General features: G+C 50.3%; 3 protein-coding genes across 3 annotated transcripts; 2 read left to right on the forward strand and 1 right to left on the reverse strand.

Annotated features, from left to right (window-relative positions):
• Positions 1-744: 744 nt before the first annotated feature.
• On the reverse strand, positions 745-13,028 carry HO133_002597 (uncharacterized protein; the record flags this gene model as incomplete). The annotated part of the gene is made up of 8 exons (XM_037293523.1): positions 745-3,635; positions 3,696-5,510; positions 5,564-6,264; positions 6,320-8,540; positions 8,669-8,817; positions 8,871-11,622; positions 11,689-12,327; positions 12,392-13,028. The coding sequence occupies 8 exons, from the start codon at positions 13,026-13,028 to the stop codon at positions 745-747; spliced, it is 11,805 nt and encodes a 3,934-aa protein (XP_037150352.1).
• A 1,151-nt stretch (positions 13,029-14,179) lies between these two features.
• HO133_002598 (uncharacterized protein) lies at positions 14,180-15,329 on the forward strand (the record flags this gene model as incomplete). The annotated part of the gene is made up of 2 exons (XM_037293524.1): positions 14,180-14,742; positions 14,801-15,329. 2 exons carry the CDS (start codon positions 14,180-14,182, stop codon positions 15,327-15,329), a joined length of 1,092 nt encoding a protein of 363 aa, XP_037150353.1.
• Positions 15,330-17,023: 1,694 nt separating this feature from the next.
• On the forward strand, positions 17,024-18,094 carry HO133_002599 (uncharacterized protein; the record flags this gene model as incomplete). The annotated part of the gene is made up of 3 exons (XM_037293525.1): positions 17,024-17,335; positions 17,382-17,599; positions 17,659-18,094. The coding sequence occupies 3 exons, from the start codon at positions 17,024-17,026 to the stop codon at positions 18,092-18,094; spliced, it is 966 nt and encodes a 321-aa protein (XP_037150354.1).
• Between the last annotated feature and the right edge of the window lie 740 nt (positions 18,095-18,834).

Genomic DNA, 18,834 nt, shown 5'->3' on the forward strand with positions numbered 1-18,834 from the left:
AAATTCAAATATCGCTTATTAAAGTTCGCTCGATAGTCGAATAGTCCTAATTAAAAAATAATAGGTATATATTATCGATATATAGAATAACTTTTTTATTTAAGTAAGATCTCTTTAATAGTAGATAAGAGACTATAACTTCGTTCTTATATATAAATATATAACTAATAAGAGATTATAATATCGTTATAAATAGTAAGATTTCGCTCTTATTAATACGCTATTATTATACTAAAACGAGTATTCGTAGCTACTACGTTAGATTATTAATAAGATTCGAGTAGAAGTTAAATACGCTCACGTATAGAGGAATTCTTTTTAAATAATAATATTACGTCGCGAGTAAGGAATAGCGAAGTAACTACTACACGTTATAATTAGTAATAAAATATTAGAAAAAGCGTATATATCTACTAGTCTGAGTATTATGAATGTCTAATTAGAATAGTAGACGGTCTTTAAGAGATATAATATTATAATAACCGATAAGTACGTTCTCTACAAAATTTGTATGAAAGGCGCTAACAAAAAATCGGAGGTGTTGCTCGATGGTTTTTGCCAAGTATTCTTATTTAATTTGCACATCCCAATTTTCGGAAGGCGGGATAAGTGGTGGTAGTGACGATAGTAGTATGGCTGGGGGGGAGCATAAGCGTCACGAATAAACCGGTGAATCTACTATCTTTACTACTTTGTTTCATGGCCGTGGATGGCATATCGCCTATTTGATCTATCCCCAAGCCTTCATCTCCTTGATTCCAACACCTCAGTCTTACCCTCGTTCGTCGTGCTCTCCATCACCAGCACCTGCGACGTCACGAAGTACCTCAGCCCGAGCGCCTTCATCCGGCCAATGAACTTCAACCCCGGCATCGTCTCCAGGCCCTTATTCCCCCTCCTATTCTCTATAAACGCCATCATTTCCGAGATGTCGATGCGGACTTCGCACTGATGGTGGTAGAAACGCGCCGCTTTACTCTCGCCAGCCGGTCCGTCAATCAGCGCCTCGGCGAGCCTACCGGCAGCCTCGTCTACGGGAATCATTTCGAATTGGCCCTTCGTTCCGTCGAACTCGGGCATCGTGGACATCTGATCCACGAAACCTACAAAATGCTCCAGTGCCGGTATCGTCGCTCCTGCCAACGGCTCCTTGGCCGACACGAACCGATGAATCGAAACAGGCACTCCCAACGTCGAAGCAGCGCGCTCGAGCACCTGCTCAGAAGCCCATCGAGTCGCGACGTACCCATTCAAGCCGTCCGTCGGAGGCCGATGCTCTGCAACCGAAGCCGCCACACTGCCAGCGCTGTCTCCCGGCACTACGCCGGCAGTAGACGTGTAATGGATTGGGATACGACGGGCAGCCGCCATCCTGACTAGCTGTTTGGTCGGTGTGACGTTGTTCGGGCGAAGAAGGTGGTAGTTATCCCAGAACGAACGGATGGCGCCCATATGTAGGATCGAATCCACCTCGCTGGAAATCGCCCAGAAGTCAGACTCCGAAAGACCAAGCCAGGGTTCGGAGAGATCGCCCTTATGCACAATGATCTTTGGTGACGATGACACAGCCAGCTTGCGAGGCGGTTCTGCGGATTTGTCTCGTAGACCGACGCAGTGGATTCTGTCGATGTCTGAACTTTCGATAAGCTGCGCCAGGATGGTCTTTCCTAGGAACCCGCCCGCGCCGGTGACAAGGACGATTTTCCCGGTGACCTTAAGCGGTTGACGAAGAATAGATCCTAAAAAGCTCAAATCGGGCAGGGTAGTTTCCTCCTCCCAATCGATTGGGTTGACACTCGTGCTCTCCTCGATCTGCCGAGCCATCTCGCCAAGTGATTTGGCTTCGAGGAGGTCGACCAGTCGCACAGTCACATTGAAGATCTCGCGAATACGAGACTGCAGCCGTACGACAAGTAAAGAGTTACCGCCGATGGCGAAGAAGCCAGTTGAGGGAGTAATTCTGAGACCTAATTCCTTGGTGCTCAAAACACTTTCCCATGTTTGTATGAGGCGTAGCATAGTCTCCGAGAGCTCTCCGCTCTCCTCATCGGACTCGGTGAGCTGTGGAAGAGGCAGAGCCTTGAGCGCTTTCCGATCCACCTTGGAATGGTTGTTGAGTGGCATACGGTCAAGCGAGATCGCTAAGACAGGAACCATATACTGTGGGAGCTGAAGACGATTTAAAAGATTTCTTAGGAAATTGTCGGCGTTGGTCATACTCTGCTCCAGCGCAAGTACGACGTGCGCCACCAGGAATTGGGGATCGCCGTCGCGTAGGGTGACCGCCGCCTGTTTGACAACGCCATCAGAGGCTTTAATAATACTACTCTCAATATCGCCAAGTTCGATTCGTAAACCTCGGATCTTGACTTGGGTGTCACCTTCTACACGGCTATGGAACACCATCGCTCCATCGTCTTGCAGGTGCGCTATATCGCTTGTACGGTACATGGTAGTCCATCCCTGCGCAGTGTACTCAGGCGTCGCATACGGATTGTGAACAAAGTGATAATCGGTGAGTTCCTTGTTGTCTAGGTAGCCTAGAGAAACGCCGGCGCCACCGATCCAGAGTTCGCCAGGCATTCCGACAGGCACTGGCTTTCGCTGCTCGTCCAAGATATACGCTACATAATTGGGCAAGGAATATCCACAGGGGATACGACCCTGAGGCTCTTCACGGTATGGAATTTCCATCTTGGTCGAAGAAATGGAGATTTCGGTTGGACCGTATGAGTTGAAGAAGCGGAGTAGCGGCAAATCTAGCGTAGCGAGGTTCTTCGTTAGCGTGCTTGTGAGTGGCTCGCCCCCTCCGAAGGCAAAGCGCCATTTGGAGGCCTTCTGAAGGTTGGAGCGTCCGTAGTCTAGCCATAGAGAGTATTCTGTCGGCGTGGCTTTCGTGTACGTAATACCTTCTTCCCGTATGATTTTGCTGACCTCAATGGGATCTCCGCGCTTACTCCATGGAACGATATAAACAGAGCCGCCGTTTACTAACCCAGTATATATTTGATCAGAATAGTGATTGAAAGTGAAAGCGCTTTGCTGGAGCACTCGCTCAGCTTTGAGCCCCCATTGTTTCGTGTAGCCTTCAATTTCGTTGCGGAGTCCCGAATGTCTGATAATGATGCCCTTGGGGTTGCCCGTCGAGCCACTGGTGTATAAAATCGCACCTACGGAGCCTGCACGCGCAGAATTGGGCACACGAGCGGAAGGTTTGAAACTAACGCTGGATACGTTGATAACTTCGGCGCCTGAGATGTTTACCTGGGGCGCATTATCGATAGTGCTATTGTCTACTAGGATTACCGCCGGCTGACAGCTTGCAGCGATATCGGCTAGACGTGGCAACGGATTTCGAAGGTCTAGTGGGATATAAACTCCCCCGAGACGCATAATTGCAAGCATCGAACAAGGCCAGTCTACGCTTGCATCTTGGAAGACAAGAACTCGAGAACCTTCACAAATGTCAGCCTTCTGCATTATCTCCGCGATAGCCTCGATCCGGTCAGTCATGCTCGCGTAAGTGAAGGATCTGCCATGGCCATCGTTTAGAGCGACTTTGTCCTTGTTCCCCTGAGCAATCATGTCAATCCGATGAGGAAGTGTTTCAGGCCAGGAAGATTGAAGATCTGGTCCTGGAAGTCACCATCAATCAGTTTATCTGAAGAACATCGGTACTCTCGCGTTTGTCTTACCACGGCCAATATCGAGAGAGCATTCGAGTTGCTTTTGGCTGAACAACGGAGGTTCCCGCAATAGTAAAGAGGTATCATTAGTGAAGACTTCGAGCAGATGAACGTATGTATTAAGCAGCAATCGCGTAGCTGCCATATCATAAAGACTCGCCTGGGTTCTGAACAATATGAGAGCGCTATCGGGGCTGTCTGTTATATCGAGCGTCAAATCGTACGCAGTGCGCCCCGGATAAAGTTCCAGAAACTCAAATGTAGTGTTGCCAAACGGAAGCTTCTCCTGCTGGCCTTGACGATAGTCGAAGAAAGCCTGGAAAAAGGGACTGTACGAAGAAGATCGAGGCACATTAAGTTCTTTGAGGAGGACGTCGAAAGGCACCCTTGAGTTGTCGAGCGCTTCATAAACTTTCGTTCGAGCCTCAGCGACACAGTCGCTAAATCGTTGACTCGTTTTATACTTGAAGCGCAATGTGAGAAGGTTGAGCAGAAGCCCGACAGTTCTCGTGACATCTCCGTCGTTTCTATTGGCATCAGCAATACCGATCGTCAATTCCTGGGCATCCGTAAAGCGGAAAAGCATTGCTTTGAAAGCCGCCAGGTAGAAATGGAAAGTCGTGGATCGATGGGTATTGGACATTGCCTTGACTCGTCCCGCCAGTTCAGCGTCAATTCTGCATTCAACCTGGTTGACGTTGAAGGCCTTCATTGGCATGCGAGAGCTGACCTTTGCCATGGGAAGCAGCGGTAATACGGGAGGGCCTTCCGGGAATTCGTTTCGCCAGTATGCAATCTGATCGTCCATACTACCACTCTCGACGGCTGCGCGTTGGTCCCTCGAAACGTCGGAGAGCTGGCAGGGTGGAACGCCGAGAGACTGTCGCTGATAAGCATTCCTTAGATCAGTCAAAAAAACCTGAAGGCTAACACCATCCATCAAAATATGGTGATAGTTGAAGAGGAGATAATGCTCAGATAGGGAACGCGTGAGCAGATTCAAGCGCATCAATTTGCCACTTGCGATATCGAACGGAATTGCTTTCATGGCCGTATATTCTATGTGAAGTTCCTCAATGCTGCTGATGCTCTTTCGCTCCAGTCGTATGAGAGAGCTAGGCAAGATCTTCTGATGAGCTAAATCTGGTTCCTTCTCGTCGGCCACAAAGCAAGTCCGGAGCGACTCGTGCCTGGTAGTGACGAGACGAACTGCTCTTTCCAAGTCTGCAATGCGCAGGTTGCCGGTAATACGGTAATAGAATGAGACATTAAATGTTGTTTGATCTTCAACTAGAAGCCTCAAGAACCAGAAGCGAGATTGGGCAAAAGAGACGAGCTCGCTCTTGACATAGTCCGACTGGGTTTTGTAATCAATCTCTGTCCATTTTGACGCCTTTTCAGCAGCTCCTTTAAGGTTGACTGTCGAGGATGATGTTGAGCGTACCGCTGTAGGGGCATCCTCAAGGGATTGACTCCCCGACGACGTGATGCTAAGTGGGACAGTGCAGCTTTCACTCGGGGCGGCTGCCATGCGAGCCGGCTTTGGTGGTGGCACCGCTGTCTTTGGATTCGAAGACTTTTGGGATCCTATGTTTGGGAGCAGGCTTTCCGGCAACTTCTCCATTGCTTCTTCACACAGCTCCGCCACGGTGCCACCTCTGAGAATTTTAAGGACTGGTATATCCGTTTTGATTTCTTTTAGAAACCAGCTACGGACTTCGATGGCAGCCAAGGAATCGATGCCAAGCTCGACAAGTGGGATTTCGTGGCCCACTTGCTCTTTGACAAGTTGCAAAATCGCTGCCACTTTGGCAGCGAAGCAATCTGAGTCTCAATTAGCATCTTCCCTCTCGATACTTGTGCATCTATCATCGTACCTCTCAGTACCTCTAGAGCTTTCTCTATGGTAGTGGAATCAGCAAGCTGGTCACAAACAGGCAGAACGTTCTTCATGCCATCGCTCTTGGACTCATTCATCTGTGCTTGAAGAACTTTGTGAGAGAAACGAGGATCGTCGAACCAGGCGACCTTGGACTCTTCATTATCTTGTGTATTGCGGCAGCCGGCGGTAACGATCGGCACAGCTCCCAAGTCAGGGGAACCAGCTCGAATCGCTTCAGCAATCAAGTGATGGAAGTCAGTCTCAGAGATCGTCATAAATCCAAACCTGATCAATTGCTCCCTGGCCAAGTCACCTGCCCGCTCCATGTATCCGATACCGGCAATACGGCCAATTTCAAGGGACGTGCCGGCCAAGCCACGTTTCCTTCGCTGTTTCATAAGGCTGGTCATGTAGGCATTCGCTGCGGTATAATTGGACTGCCCACTGTTGCCTATGACGGACGTAAGGGATGAGAAAACGATGAAGAAATCCAGCTTATTGTCGCTGAAGATCTCGTTGAGATAATTCGTTCCGTCGATCTTGGGCTTTATGACCTTCTCCATCTTTTCTAGCGACATTTCCGAGAAGAGTGAATCGTCAAATAACGCAGCGCCGTTTGCGACACCGGCGATGGGCGGACCTGTGTTCTTGATCTCGTCTACGACTTTTCTCAGCTCATCGTTCTTCGTGATATCCCTGCATCCCGTTAGTGTTGCATTTTACGTCCTCTGGACCACGCTCAGTCTCTCACATTGCAAAGAACTTGACCGTCGTGCCAGCTTTTTCCATCGAGGTCTGCCATTTCTCGTACGATCCAGGATTTCGACTTGTCAAGCATATGTATCCTGCTCCATTTCGTGACATCCATTCGCTAATGGACCGGCCGAGCTGCCCAGAGAGACCAACCAGAAGATAAGTCCTGTCCTTGGAAAACAGACGATTGGGGTTGATGGAATGTACCTGGACCGTGAGGGTTTTATCCAATGTCCAGTCAATGACACTTGTTGGGTACATTCTCAAAGGTGCGTCAGCGATCTGGCCGGCCCAGATTGTAGCGCTTGTCTTCTTGTTGAAAGGAGCCGATGTCGCATGACTCACAGCGTACTCGAGAGCTTTGAGGATAGCGCAGTCGTCGCTTATTGGTGGCAAGGATTGGGAACGGTACAGATCGGAGGCGTCGATCAGTCTACACCCGGAAGGCAGACATTCTCGAACTCTGAGACTCGCAACTTTCCCTTCATCATCGGCTGCGAGATCGAAAAAATGCGTCAAATTCAGTGGGATCGAGTTTTTCACAATTGTCTCGGAAGCCCAAGGATTCAACTTTATCCACGCCGGGTCCTCCGTATCGGATTTTGACGTGCTGAACTTGATGCGTATATTCCTGGCAGTGCCTAGCCTCGTCAATGCCGAGGCGAGAAACCCGTCCTGACCAGGTTCGTGTACAAGCACATGGCAATTTTTCGGCATTTTAGAGATCAATGATCCCGCGAAGAACTCACTCGCAGTTGCAGCGAGAAATGCAGATTCGTGGCATGAGGGGACATTTGTGGACACACATATTGAACTGATAACTTTTGAGGAATTGGTGTCGGAAAGAGTGACAACAGTATCGCCAGTTTTCTCATCGGTGCCAATACCAAAGAACAAAAAGGTCAGCGGAGCGACATTCAATGCGGATAGAATCGAGTAGTTGACTTGTACCGAGTTCCTCTTATCTCCAAGACGCCGTGGTACTGGTTCTTCATGCAAGACAGGTGTTGTTTCCGTAGCCTCGGAGATCAAAACCGTAGTGCCTCGGGCGCTCACATTTTGCGTGACTGAACGTCTCAAAGAGTTGATTCTAGCATTCTGTTCATCATTGGGAATTATTCGAGGCACCAAGAGTTGCCCATCTTCTAGATAGAGCTCTGGCTCTTTTGACCACATCATTCCACCCAGCGCAGTATTTTGGTTGTCCCATCCATCCATTGCAAGAACACGCAAGACACTCTCAGCTATGAGACGAGAGGCATCAGGACCAACGTCTGTCAAGTCGAGGAATTGTAGTGATACGTGTGGAATTTCATAGGCAATGGAACGACCAAAGCCAATGCTAGCGTTGTGGTACGGCTGATACCCCCTAGCGCCTTCAGTGACCCAAAGAATATTCTTTGAGAGCTCGAAAAGACACTTCAGGCCCTCCATCTTCTCCTCCGTAACGTTTTTAAAGATGGGCTCGTCAATGTCAACCAAGTTGATGAACGTCGCCATTGGAGAAATCTCATCATCATCAGTCGGTAGACCTTCGAGAACAGTGACGCGGCCGCAAAATCTCCCGGCAAGCTCACATATCTCTTCCGCAAGGCGAGAAGTCTTTAGTGAACAGCTTCCAAGGATGACCAACTCGTCCAAACGTACAGATGAGGAAGACGAGAGTGGCTTTCGCAAGAAGTCTATTCGTTCGTCGACGGCTTGGCTGACAATGACAGAAAATGGCCATGCTAGTCCGTCGACTTCCGATGTAGTTGTGTCCACACCCGAGAATCCCGTTTTACGCAGAACATTGTGCCAGGTTTTAAGTGGCTCTGTGCGACTATAGTTCTGGCCGTTGTCGACGTCAGTCCACGGTCCTGACAGTCCTCCCATCATTATTTGAATTCTGACCGGCCTCTTGGTAGTGATTTCAGATACTAAGAGATAGCCACCTGGCTTCAGGAGGCGACGAACGTTTCCTAGAGTCTTCTGGAGCCATGAGGACGTATGCAAAGTGGGAGATATAATGACTACCTCGTACGAATGTTCTTCGAAACCTTGGAATGATGGCGCCTGGTCGACGTCGAAAATCTTGTAATTCATCCTCTGACTGTGTGCCTCGAATCGCTGTGCGGCCTGTTCGAAGACATCCGCCGATACGTCTGTGTAAGTGTACGAGGAGAAGGTAGTACCTATGGCTTCCAAGACTGCCTTCGTAGTATGGCCCGTTCGAGCGCCTTGTCATGGTATATCAGCGCCATTGAGATGCCCACAATTGTGCGACAGGTCTTACCTATTTCTAAGATTCTTGCATGTGGGTAGCGGTGCTGAATTTGCTGCATCATTCGCCCCAAAAAAGTATTACATTGGGCGAACCCAAGACCGTCATGGAACAGATCCTCGAGCATGTTTTCTTGCAGCATGTGCTCCAAGACAGTGGATTGGCCTCGTACTAGGGCAGAAATATTCTCTCCAATGACTGAGATGACTTTGAGATCAATATTCTCAGGGTATCTGGCAATTAATAAGTAATATGGCCCCCAAAATGAACGTCAATTAAAGCATACTTCCGTATCAAGGTTTTGATCTGGTCAAGATCGTCGCCAGCCCACTCTCTTCGTACATAAGGATGGTGCCCGCTATCGATGCCAGCTAGTAGGCGGTCGGTGGAGTCTCTCAGAGACTGGTGATGACTCTTGCTATTCTCCCGATGCTCCTCCGTGATCCTCGATCTCCAATGTCTGAGATAGCAGCATGCCAACCTCTCGCAAAGAATAGCGATCTCAGCTTGTTCCGCGGAGGGGTAGTCGTTACCCACGACAGTATTGCCTACTGGCGACGTCACACCGTATTGGGTGGTGGAGAACATGGGGCGATCATCGGTGGCGAGAGCAGGGGCCAGTGGCTTCATGACCAAGCCTTCGACTTGGATGACGGTCTCTTGGCCATCTGCGCTGAATACGTCAACGTTACTGTTCATAGAGATAGAAGCCGGCTCCTGTAGAACAGCAGATACGGGCAATCTGGTCGGTGATGTTGACAAAGAGGAACAGAGCTCGGGGTTAACTCGGATGCGTTTGATGGAAGTGGGGACATGCAGCGACCAGAGCTGGTCGTCGCCAGGACTCGACCGCGCGAGGAGGGAAGCCTGGAAGGCAACGTCCAGCATCGTTGGGTGGACAATTAAGATTTCTTCGTCGTCATGGTATTCGTAAGTCGACACCATTGCCGATGCCTGGTCCAGTCTTCTCCTAGTAGAAGACAAAGTCCTAAATGGGCCACTATACCCGTATCCAAGTTCGTCAAGTGAGGAGTAGAAGCGATCACTGTCGATGTCCATTATGTCCAAATCGTCGACTGGCGTGGATGATAGTACCGAGACTGACGGAGTGCCGTAAACGATAGTGATTTTTCCCTTCGACACTAGTTCCAAAGTTGTAGACCTACTATTCCAACACGAAAACACAGCAAAGTCGGCACTTTGAGTCTTCATGTTTAGATGGCTTGGCGTAATCCCCGTCAAGGTGGTGAGTGTTTCGACCGCGAAGTTGGCACCTCCGTCAAAAGCAATGGCCTTATCGATGGTCAGATCGTGTACTTCAAGAATCTCGATGTCTCTGCTACCAGCGACCTCCTTCCCCGCTGCCAAAGCCATAGCTACGTATCCTGCCGCGGGAAAGACGACTTGGCCTTGCAGCTGGTGTCCATCGAGCCACGGGATCTCGTTCACTTTCAGAAAATTTCTGAAGCGAAGGTTATGGTCCGTGTTATTCGGAGTCGGTACACCTAAAAGCTCATGGAACGCGGTGCCCCTCAGTCGTATGTTCTTTGTGAGGCGCGATTCATGCCATTGGGCACCTTTATGGCTCCATTGGTAGGATGGAAGACCAACCGCTAGCTGAGGAGACTGACTAGGCGACATTAATTTGTTGTATGATCGGAAGTCAACTGCACTCGGGCCAAGCTGAGTCCATACAAAACCAAGTGCATCCGAGAATGCTTCAACATCGTTGCAGCCGCGGTTCAAAACACCAGTGTAAGGAAGCGGGGATCGACTATCCGAGATGATCTGCGATGCCGGACCCTTGAGGGCTGGATGAGGACCAAGTTCCATGGCGAGGTTAAGCTTCTCGCTTACAGCGCTCTTCACAGCGTCGGTGAAAAAAACTGTATTGACCATATTGTCTCTCCAGTACACGTCACGAAGCTCATCGGCGGGCTCCATCAATATACCAGGCTTGACACTTGAGTACCAGGAGCAAGACCTGTCGCCATCGCGTTTGACTTGGATCTTGCAATTTCGTAGAGATTCGATGTATGGTTTACTACAAGGAGTCATATGGTGAGAGTGATATGCAGTGTCTACTTGAAGCATCCTGGCGAACTTCTTTTCTTCGTCGAAGATCCTTTTCGCGTGAGTAAGGCTGTCAGCATCACCAGAAAGCGTTAAGCTAGCAGCAGAGTTGTGGGCAGCAATCTTCACGCGACCCTTGAAAGCTGGAAGCTTAATCAGATCGTTGGCGTCTTCCCACGAGGTCCCGACGGCCAGCATGGCCCCCTTTTGTCCCCTCGAGCCTTTGGCAAGTTTAGCACGTACACCTCTGTAATAAGCAATGCGAATGGCATCATGGGCAGAGATGAAACCGGCAGCGTACGCCGCTGCAATCTCTCCGGAGGAATGCCCTACAACTGCCTCAAACGTTATACCCGCACTCCGCAACAAATCGACTAGAAGAAGTTGAATGGCCGTACAAAGTGGCTGCGATATTGCGGCCTCGCCGAGACGACTAACACTTGTACTTGCCGAAAGCTCGTCTGCAATCCGCCATAATGGACGGTCTGGCTCAGGTAGAGTGGCTAAAGAGTGATCGAGTCGCTCAAGTTTCTCACGAACAGTGGCTGATGACCGGACCAGGTGCGCGCCCATCGTTACCCACTGTGCACCTTGTCCGGTAAAAATACCCAGTAACCGAGGCTGAGCAGGAGCTGATCGAATGCCGATGCTATCTCCGGGAGATTCTTTGTTTTTTTCAAGCTTTTCCTCAATCTTGGAGACAAGTTCTTCAGGATCGGACGCTGAAAAGGCGGTCTTAAAAGGGAGCGCGGATCTGCGCGACTGGAGCGTCCAGGCAAGGTCACCAAGGTTGATGACATTATTCAGTTTCAAGAAGTCCCGATAAATTTGCAAGAGCTCCACCAGAGACTCACCTGTGGCCGCGGAGAAAACGTAAGGAGTAAATGGCGTAACCTTGCATTCGGGCGTGATTGTTGAAGGCTGGTAACTCTCGAGGATTGCGTGTCCATTGGTGCCCCCGAACCCTGTTGATAAGAGCAATATGTTAGCACAGACTCAGGTCGCGTCGGATGTCGGGCAACTTTACGGACCAAAGCTATTCACACTCACTCGTCGTGGGACTCCTTCTGGTAATGTGGGCCATTGTGTCGCGGCAGTTGGAACGTGCAAATTGCCATAGTACTGCTCGATGTCGGGGTTTAGGCGATTAAGAAGCATGTTTGGGGGTATTATGCCGTGTTGTATAGCCAGTGAAGCCTTAAGTACGCCAGCTAGCCCGGCAGTACCCTCGGTATGACCGATAATAGTCTTTATTGATCCAACGTAAAGAGGATTCCCGTTTACGGACTGACTACCAAAGCACTCGTTGATAGCTGCAGCCTCACGGGGATCACCGACCTTGGTGCCTGTACCATGGGCCTCGAAGAACTGTGGCCAGTCCTGGGGGCTGGAGATATCCAAACCTGCTCTGGCGTAAGTTCCTCTTATAAGTTTTGCCTGAGCTTCGGAGCTGGGGACTGTCAAGCCGGCGGATCTTCCGTCTTGATTGACTCCTGTCTCACGAATAAGGCACTCGATGTGGTCACCATCAGCAATGGCATCCCTCAAGTTCTTCAAGACAAGCGCTGCAATGCCGTCGCCTCGCGCATATCCGTCTGCTCCGGCATCCCACATTCGTGAACGGCCAGTGGGCGAGAGCAAATTCATCTTACTTTCGCCCACGAATTGTTCTGCACCAGTTAGCTAGGACATCGTTACGTATCCATTGAGCGTGATCAGCTCTTGGAAACGAACCTGGCCCTAAGAGTAGTTCTGTGCCGCCGACGATCGCTACGCGCGACTCGCCCGTACGCAATGACCGAATGCCTTGATGCAAGGCAACTATACTCGAGGAGCAGGCTGTGTCGATTGTCATGGAAGGTCCATGCCAATCGAAGAAGTAGGAGATTCGATTCGAGAGGATAGCGCGTGAAGTGCCCGTAGAAAAGTAAGTAGGCATGCTTTCGATGTCCCTGATGAGGATATCGTTGTAGTCGACGGACATGGTACCGACGTACACGGCTGTATCAGAGCCGCGGAGACCTTCCATAGAATGTCCGCCGGCTTCGAGAGCTTCATACACCACTTCCATCAGCAAACGCTGCTGTGGATCGATCGAGTCCGCTTCGTTAGGGCTGATGTTGAAGAAAGTTGCGTCAAACACACGCACGTCCTCATCCAATGTATATGAGCGCTGTACGTTAGTCGTTCCATGGTGTGAGCCATCTGGATGGTAGTAGCCTTGCAATTCAAATCTGTCATCGGGTATCTCTCGCGATACATCCCTGGGGTTCTTCAAGAGCGCCCATAACGATGAGGGGGAGCTTGAGCTGCCTGGGAAGCGGCAACCGCTTCCCACGACAGCTGTTGGTTCAGGCTGTTGGGATATCATAATTCAAACTCAATTTGGTTTAAAATTAATCGAAGCGATTTGCTGAACGTCGTGAATGCGGAACAGTATAAGGTGCACATCAGAAAAGCAATCTATCACTTGAGTCTGATTAAATGAGTCCAGATGTTCTATCTTGCGTCTTTACATTTTCGCCTTAATAAAACGCCACCGGTATCATGAATTCGTGGGAATCGCCGAAAGCCCATCCCTTCTTCATCCGTCAAGTTTACGTCAATCATTTTGGCTGCGGACTCAATTTGCGCCTTACATCGACATCAAAAGTAGGGTTCATGCATGGCGTAGCTCGAAGAAAATGAGGTGCGTAAACGGCTATTGCCCACTTCAATTAGCTCTACGACGTAACCCAAAGTTTCTGCTTTTGTAGATTCTTATCGAGGTTGAGGCTTGCAATAATCATAATGATAAGGCCTTACCATGTATCACGATATGGCGGCGTATGTGAGATTGCGGTGGAGTACGCAAAGTCTGACATCGTGGTCCCCAGAGTCTACCTCGACCTTGCCATGGTTGTCGGCGGGCTATGAGGGGGGTGTCTGCGTCATGATTCCGATTAGTCGCTTTTTGCGGCCGTCTCATGCATGGCATTTATCGATTGCCACACCGCTCATTCTGATATGGTATTCGGATCCGACAGCCTCGCCGACCCGCCAAGATAGCGACAAGATCCACTTGAGATGAGACAGCGATATCGGAACTCCGCTGGGCTACGGCAAGATACTCTCTCGAGCAGCCTTTACGAACGCAGCGATACGTTATAATGAAGACTCGACGAAGGTATTACGAAACAAGGTGAGTCGAAACGTTGGAAAAAAAAACCACGCATGTTGTAAAATAACCATATTTACACCATCAAAAAGCCCCATGCAAAGTCGCTAATTGGATGTCCGAAGAGCCCTCCAGAACGACAAAGCCACCCCCACCCGGTCGAGCCGAGCGAGATGTGCGCTTGAACCACTCGACAAGTTGATGGAAAAGTATATGTAACATTGACACCGGTGTGCGAAAGATCTGCAGTATACATTATCTCTAAGTCATTTACTTTTAGCCTTGTCTATGAGTATACAAGGCATGCTAAGCCGCTCAAAGCCCGAGACATCTTCTTTTTGGGCCTTTCTTTTACTCACATAGTTATGCCTTCTGCCCAATTTTCCCTACCTGCCAAGCAGACGGCCGTTGTAGCTGACGGTGCCGGGAAGCTCAGTGTACGCCGCGATGCCTCCGTGCCAATCCTAGGCCCGGACGTAGCCATGATCAGGACTGCCGCCGTCGCCATCAACCCGGTCGACGCCAAAATGCTCGACTACAGTCCGGCGCCTGGAGCGATCCACGGCTATGACTTCGCCGGAACTATCGTAGCGCTGGGAAAAGATACGCCTGCGCATCTGAAAGTTGAAGACCATGTGGCAGGCTTCGTCCACGGCATGAACCCATTGCTACCTGACGTGGGCGCGTTCGCCGAATACGTCGCTGCTTCTGCCGACCTACTGCTCAAGGTCCCAGACGGGTTGAGCTTTGAAGAGGCGTCGACAATAGGCCTGGGCCTGTTCACCGCGGGACTGGGGATCTTTCGAGAACTTCAAGTACCGGCATCGCTGGATCCGCCTGGCACATTAGATCCCTTCATATCTGAGTTTGTGCTTATTGCGGGTGGTAGCACAGCTACTGGCACTCGTGCCATTCAATTACTCAAACTGTATGCCCTTTCAACACTGGCCTCGTATCGTGTTACTAATTAGCATCCCTCCCTTCAGCGCTGGTCTTCGCCCCATCGCCACCTGCTCGCGGTCCAACTTCGGGCTCTGCCGCCGCTTTGGCGCCGAAGAGGTCTTCGATTACAGCAGCCCAGAATGCTCTGCAGACATCCGTGCTTATACGCGCAACACCTTGGCGTACGCGTTGGACTGCGTAGCGGCTGCTGATACCACCCAGCTGTGCTACAGCGCCATTGGGCGGGCGGGCGGACGCTATGTCACTGTCGAACCGTTTCACGAGGCCATCACATCAGCGCGACCATTGACAGTCGAACCATCATGGCTGTTAGCGCTGACGGTCTTCGGGCGCAAAGTCAACCTGGACGGCGAGTATGGGCGAGATGCAAATCCAGAGGACCGGAAGTTTGGAGCAAAATTGACTGCCGACGTGCAGGCACTTCTAGATCAGGGCAAGATTGATACACATCCTATTCAAGTGATGACGGGAGGCTGGAATGGGATGATAGATGGAGTGAACATCATCCGCGAGCAAGCGCCGTCCGGGCGGAAGCTAGTCTATCCCGTTTGAAGAGCAATAGAACTTGAATAGCGCATATTGTCTTCTTGTTTGGATATACAACGTACTGATTCTAACTTTAGAGTCAAGTATATGGTATATTAAGTGAATGGTAATGACTTCGCCATTGAGGAGTTACAATGCTTCTAGTAAAGTATGTATTATAAATGTTCCGTAATTCTTAGGCTACAGTAGTCTGGAGTACGAGGTTCCTGGCGTCCGAGCTCAAAGTTGCTGGTCGAACAATGAACAATCTTGCAAGGCAATGAAATGCGTTATCCAACGGCATCTACCTGCCAGATCGGTTTGCAAGAGACCTTCAATTGTCTAGGTGGAAGCTTCCGACCGCGAAAGACCATTGTGCCACCCACCTCATTTTGCCTGACCGCCCCCTACAGAGACAGGACAGGGGGCAAATTTCGGTGTGGCATTGACAAGGACGTAAAGATAAGCTGAGACGGCAGAAACCCAAGCGTTCAGCGTCCGGAGAGCCGGCTGGAGCCTGGATAGAACGCCAAAAGTCGCGGGGATGGCGGAGATCCAGGCGTCCCGTATCTATGGCTTGCCGGAGTGCGAAGAGCCTCTTACTCAGCGATAGCATCCTAGCTCTCAGATTCTGTGCTATCCGATGCACAGCAACGAAAATTGCGTATATGGCGACGGTCCACTTTTCATTTCAACTGCGTATCTTTGTCTCAATGCAGATCGTTCATGTAGCTAGTTTCTTACATAGTTGTCCTAGCACTAGAATTCTCCGACATCAAGTCTCAATCCTTCGGGTGTAACGGTCAACAATGGAATGGCGTATCCGTTGGCTTCTGATCCATGATCTCGAATTGGCCCAACACATCAATGCGGCACTCGCCGGATTGTTCAACATTACCATGTGCATGTGTCCAATGTGCCGACGGTCATTCGCTATGGTGGCTGTTGAAATCTGACGCGGAGGTTGCATTGCATATTCCCGATCGGCATGACTAAAGTACATAACCAAGTCCGGCGAGGCTGAACGTGGGAGTGTAGCAACGACTCCTACACTGCGCAATCTGCGCAATCAACCTCACGGTCTGTACCCAGCGCGATATCTTCACCACCAATGGCGCAACTCGGTTGTGAATCGCTCACTCCGCTATCGGCCGGATGGTAGCTTCCTTCTTCTCCATGCTGTCGATCTTCTTTCTACACGTCAAGTGAGGAGGACGGTTTCTCTTCTGTCTTCGAGCATACGTGGGGGCATTGATCTAGAAACCACCACCAGGTCCGCTTGAGCCGCTCAACCTATCCGCGCTCCACGATTGGTGCGATAGAGATCCACAGACACGGAAGGATTACGAGTACGGCAGAATCTTTTTACTGAATCGCACCCCCCATATTTCAACTTCTACATACTTAAATATACTAAGACTTTAGTTACTAGAAGAATATACCTATACGTAGAATATACGAAAGTCTTAGCCTAACCAATTTTCGCGCAGATCCTCCGCAAAAGATTATGATATTTTGACTGAAAAAAAAAAACGGGAATCAATTCTTGATAGAATAACTAAACTTTCGGGTAGGTCTCAAGAGATAATATTTAAACATTACTATTATATACTTTCATAAAGTAAAGAGTATTTTGACTGCGAACAGCTCACTCATACTTGAGCTATTGACGCATCTTCGTCGACCAACTTCAGAGCCAGCTATCTGCTGTGAAAACCACCATGGCCAACCCGGAAGCCTACATCCCGACCGTCGATCTTCGCGAGTACTTTGAACCCACCACTCCAACCAGCAAAGATGAATTGGTTGCGAAAGTAAGGACAGCTTGTCTGGAGCATGGATTCCTCCAGATCGTCGGGCATGGCGTACCAGTGACGAGTCAACGGCGCGTGCTCGCCGCCTGCAGGACCTTCTTCGAGCTGCCAAACGAATCAAAAACCGAGCTTTCACTCTACAAGAACTCATGGCGCCGTGGGTATGAGGGGCCGGGCTCCCAGAGGCCAAGGGAGGATGTCTTGCCGGACCAGAAAGAAGTACTGTCGTGGCGACCCTCTTGTGAATCCCGCTGACACCATGAAGGGATTTTTCGTGGGGAAACATTTGCCCATGGATCAAGTTGGCTTCCTCAAGGGTCCCAACGTCTGGCCCAAAGACCTCGCGGACAGCGAGTTCCGCGAACCCGTACTGGAGTACTATGACAACATCTTGAATCTCGGGCGCAAGGTCTGGGAGGTGCTCGTCGTCAGTCTAGGCCACCAAGCCTCCATCCTGAACAGGTTCACCAACGACGTCGCCATGTAACGAGCACCACTCCGACGTCGCCTTAGTATAGACTGACTGAACCCCCCTGCGGCAGGTTCCTCAAGCTCCTCCGCTACCCGGAGCATACTTTCACCGACCCACGGCAGTTCGGCTCCGGCCAACACACCGACTACGGCGGCATCACCGTCCTCCTTCAAGACCCCGGCAAAGACGGCCTCGAGGTCTGGCACGCGGCGACGAAGCAATGGCTCCTGATCCCCGCCGTCGAGGACAAGTTCGTCATCAACCTGGGGGATATGGTGCAGAAGTGGACCGGCGGCGAGTACAAGAGCACGGTTCACCGGGTCATCAACAAGGCCGGCGGTGAGCGCTTCGCAGTGCCGGCGTTCTGGCACGGCGATCTCGAGGCCACGAACCCGCTGGATCCGCACGACCGCAGCGGCGAGACCGTCTCACAGCACATCTACAAAAAGTTCTATCGGGACTACTCGCTGCCGGCGGATACGGAACGGGAAAGCCAGCCAAGTTGATATAAGTCGGGTTCGCGGACCTTGCGGGCTTTTTTTCTTGGGTGGGAAGAACGCGGGGCGGGTGGGAGATCGAAGGAAGGGGGGCCGCGGCCTGGGAAGCTGAGCGATACGTTTTACGAGCCTTCGTAGTGTACTCAGTAGCAAACGATTCAAAACGTATGGCTTCTTTGCTAGAAAGAGAAAACCCCCACCCCCCACCCAAAAGACTAAAAAACTCTGGCGTCTTATTTGGGGCCAAAAAAAAATTATTATTTTTTCGTACCTATAAAATACCCTTTTTCGACGTGCCCCCTTTGACCTTTAGGCCCGCTGTCTTCTCCGCGGGCCAAAGGGGGGTTTTTTTTTCAAATGGCATTGACCGATAGCCTTGAGAACGAACAGATCTCGATTTTGCTGGAGACTGACTCAGAAGAGTGAGAAAAAATAACCGGCCGAGCGGCGTCCCAAAAAAAAAAGAAAGAAAAAAGGGTGTGCGAGCCGGGTGGGGGGGGGTGTTTACTGTGACCTGCAAATGTAGAATTGAACTTGGCTTTCGTGCACCCCAGGGGGGGTTTTCTTTTTGGAAATTGAAGACCCGTGGGAGAATCTAGGGATCAATCGTCCACGCGAGAAGAAGATGCCCCCTTTTTGAAGATTCCATGAGTTATCGTGTCTAATTCTAGTGAGAAGGATGAATGCCGTGGATATAACAAAGCTTGCAAGATCTTTGTGGGTGTACGGGACAGGTTTTAATGTCTAAT

Source organism: Letharia lupina, assembly GCF_014066315.1.
Source record: "Letharia lupina isolate WasteWater1 chromosome Unknown contig_15, whole genome shotgun sequence".
Classification (NCBI taxonomy): domain Eukaryota; kingdom Fungi; phylum Ascomycota; class Lecanoromycetes; order Lecanorales; family Parmeliaceae; genus Letharia; species Letharia lupina.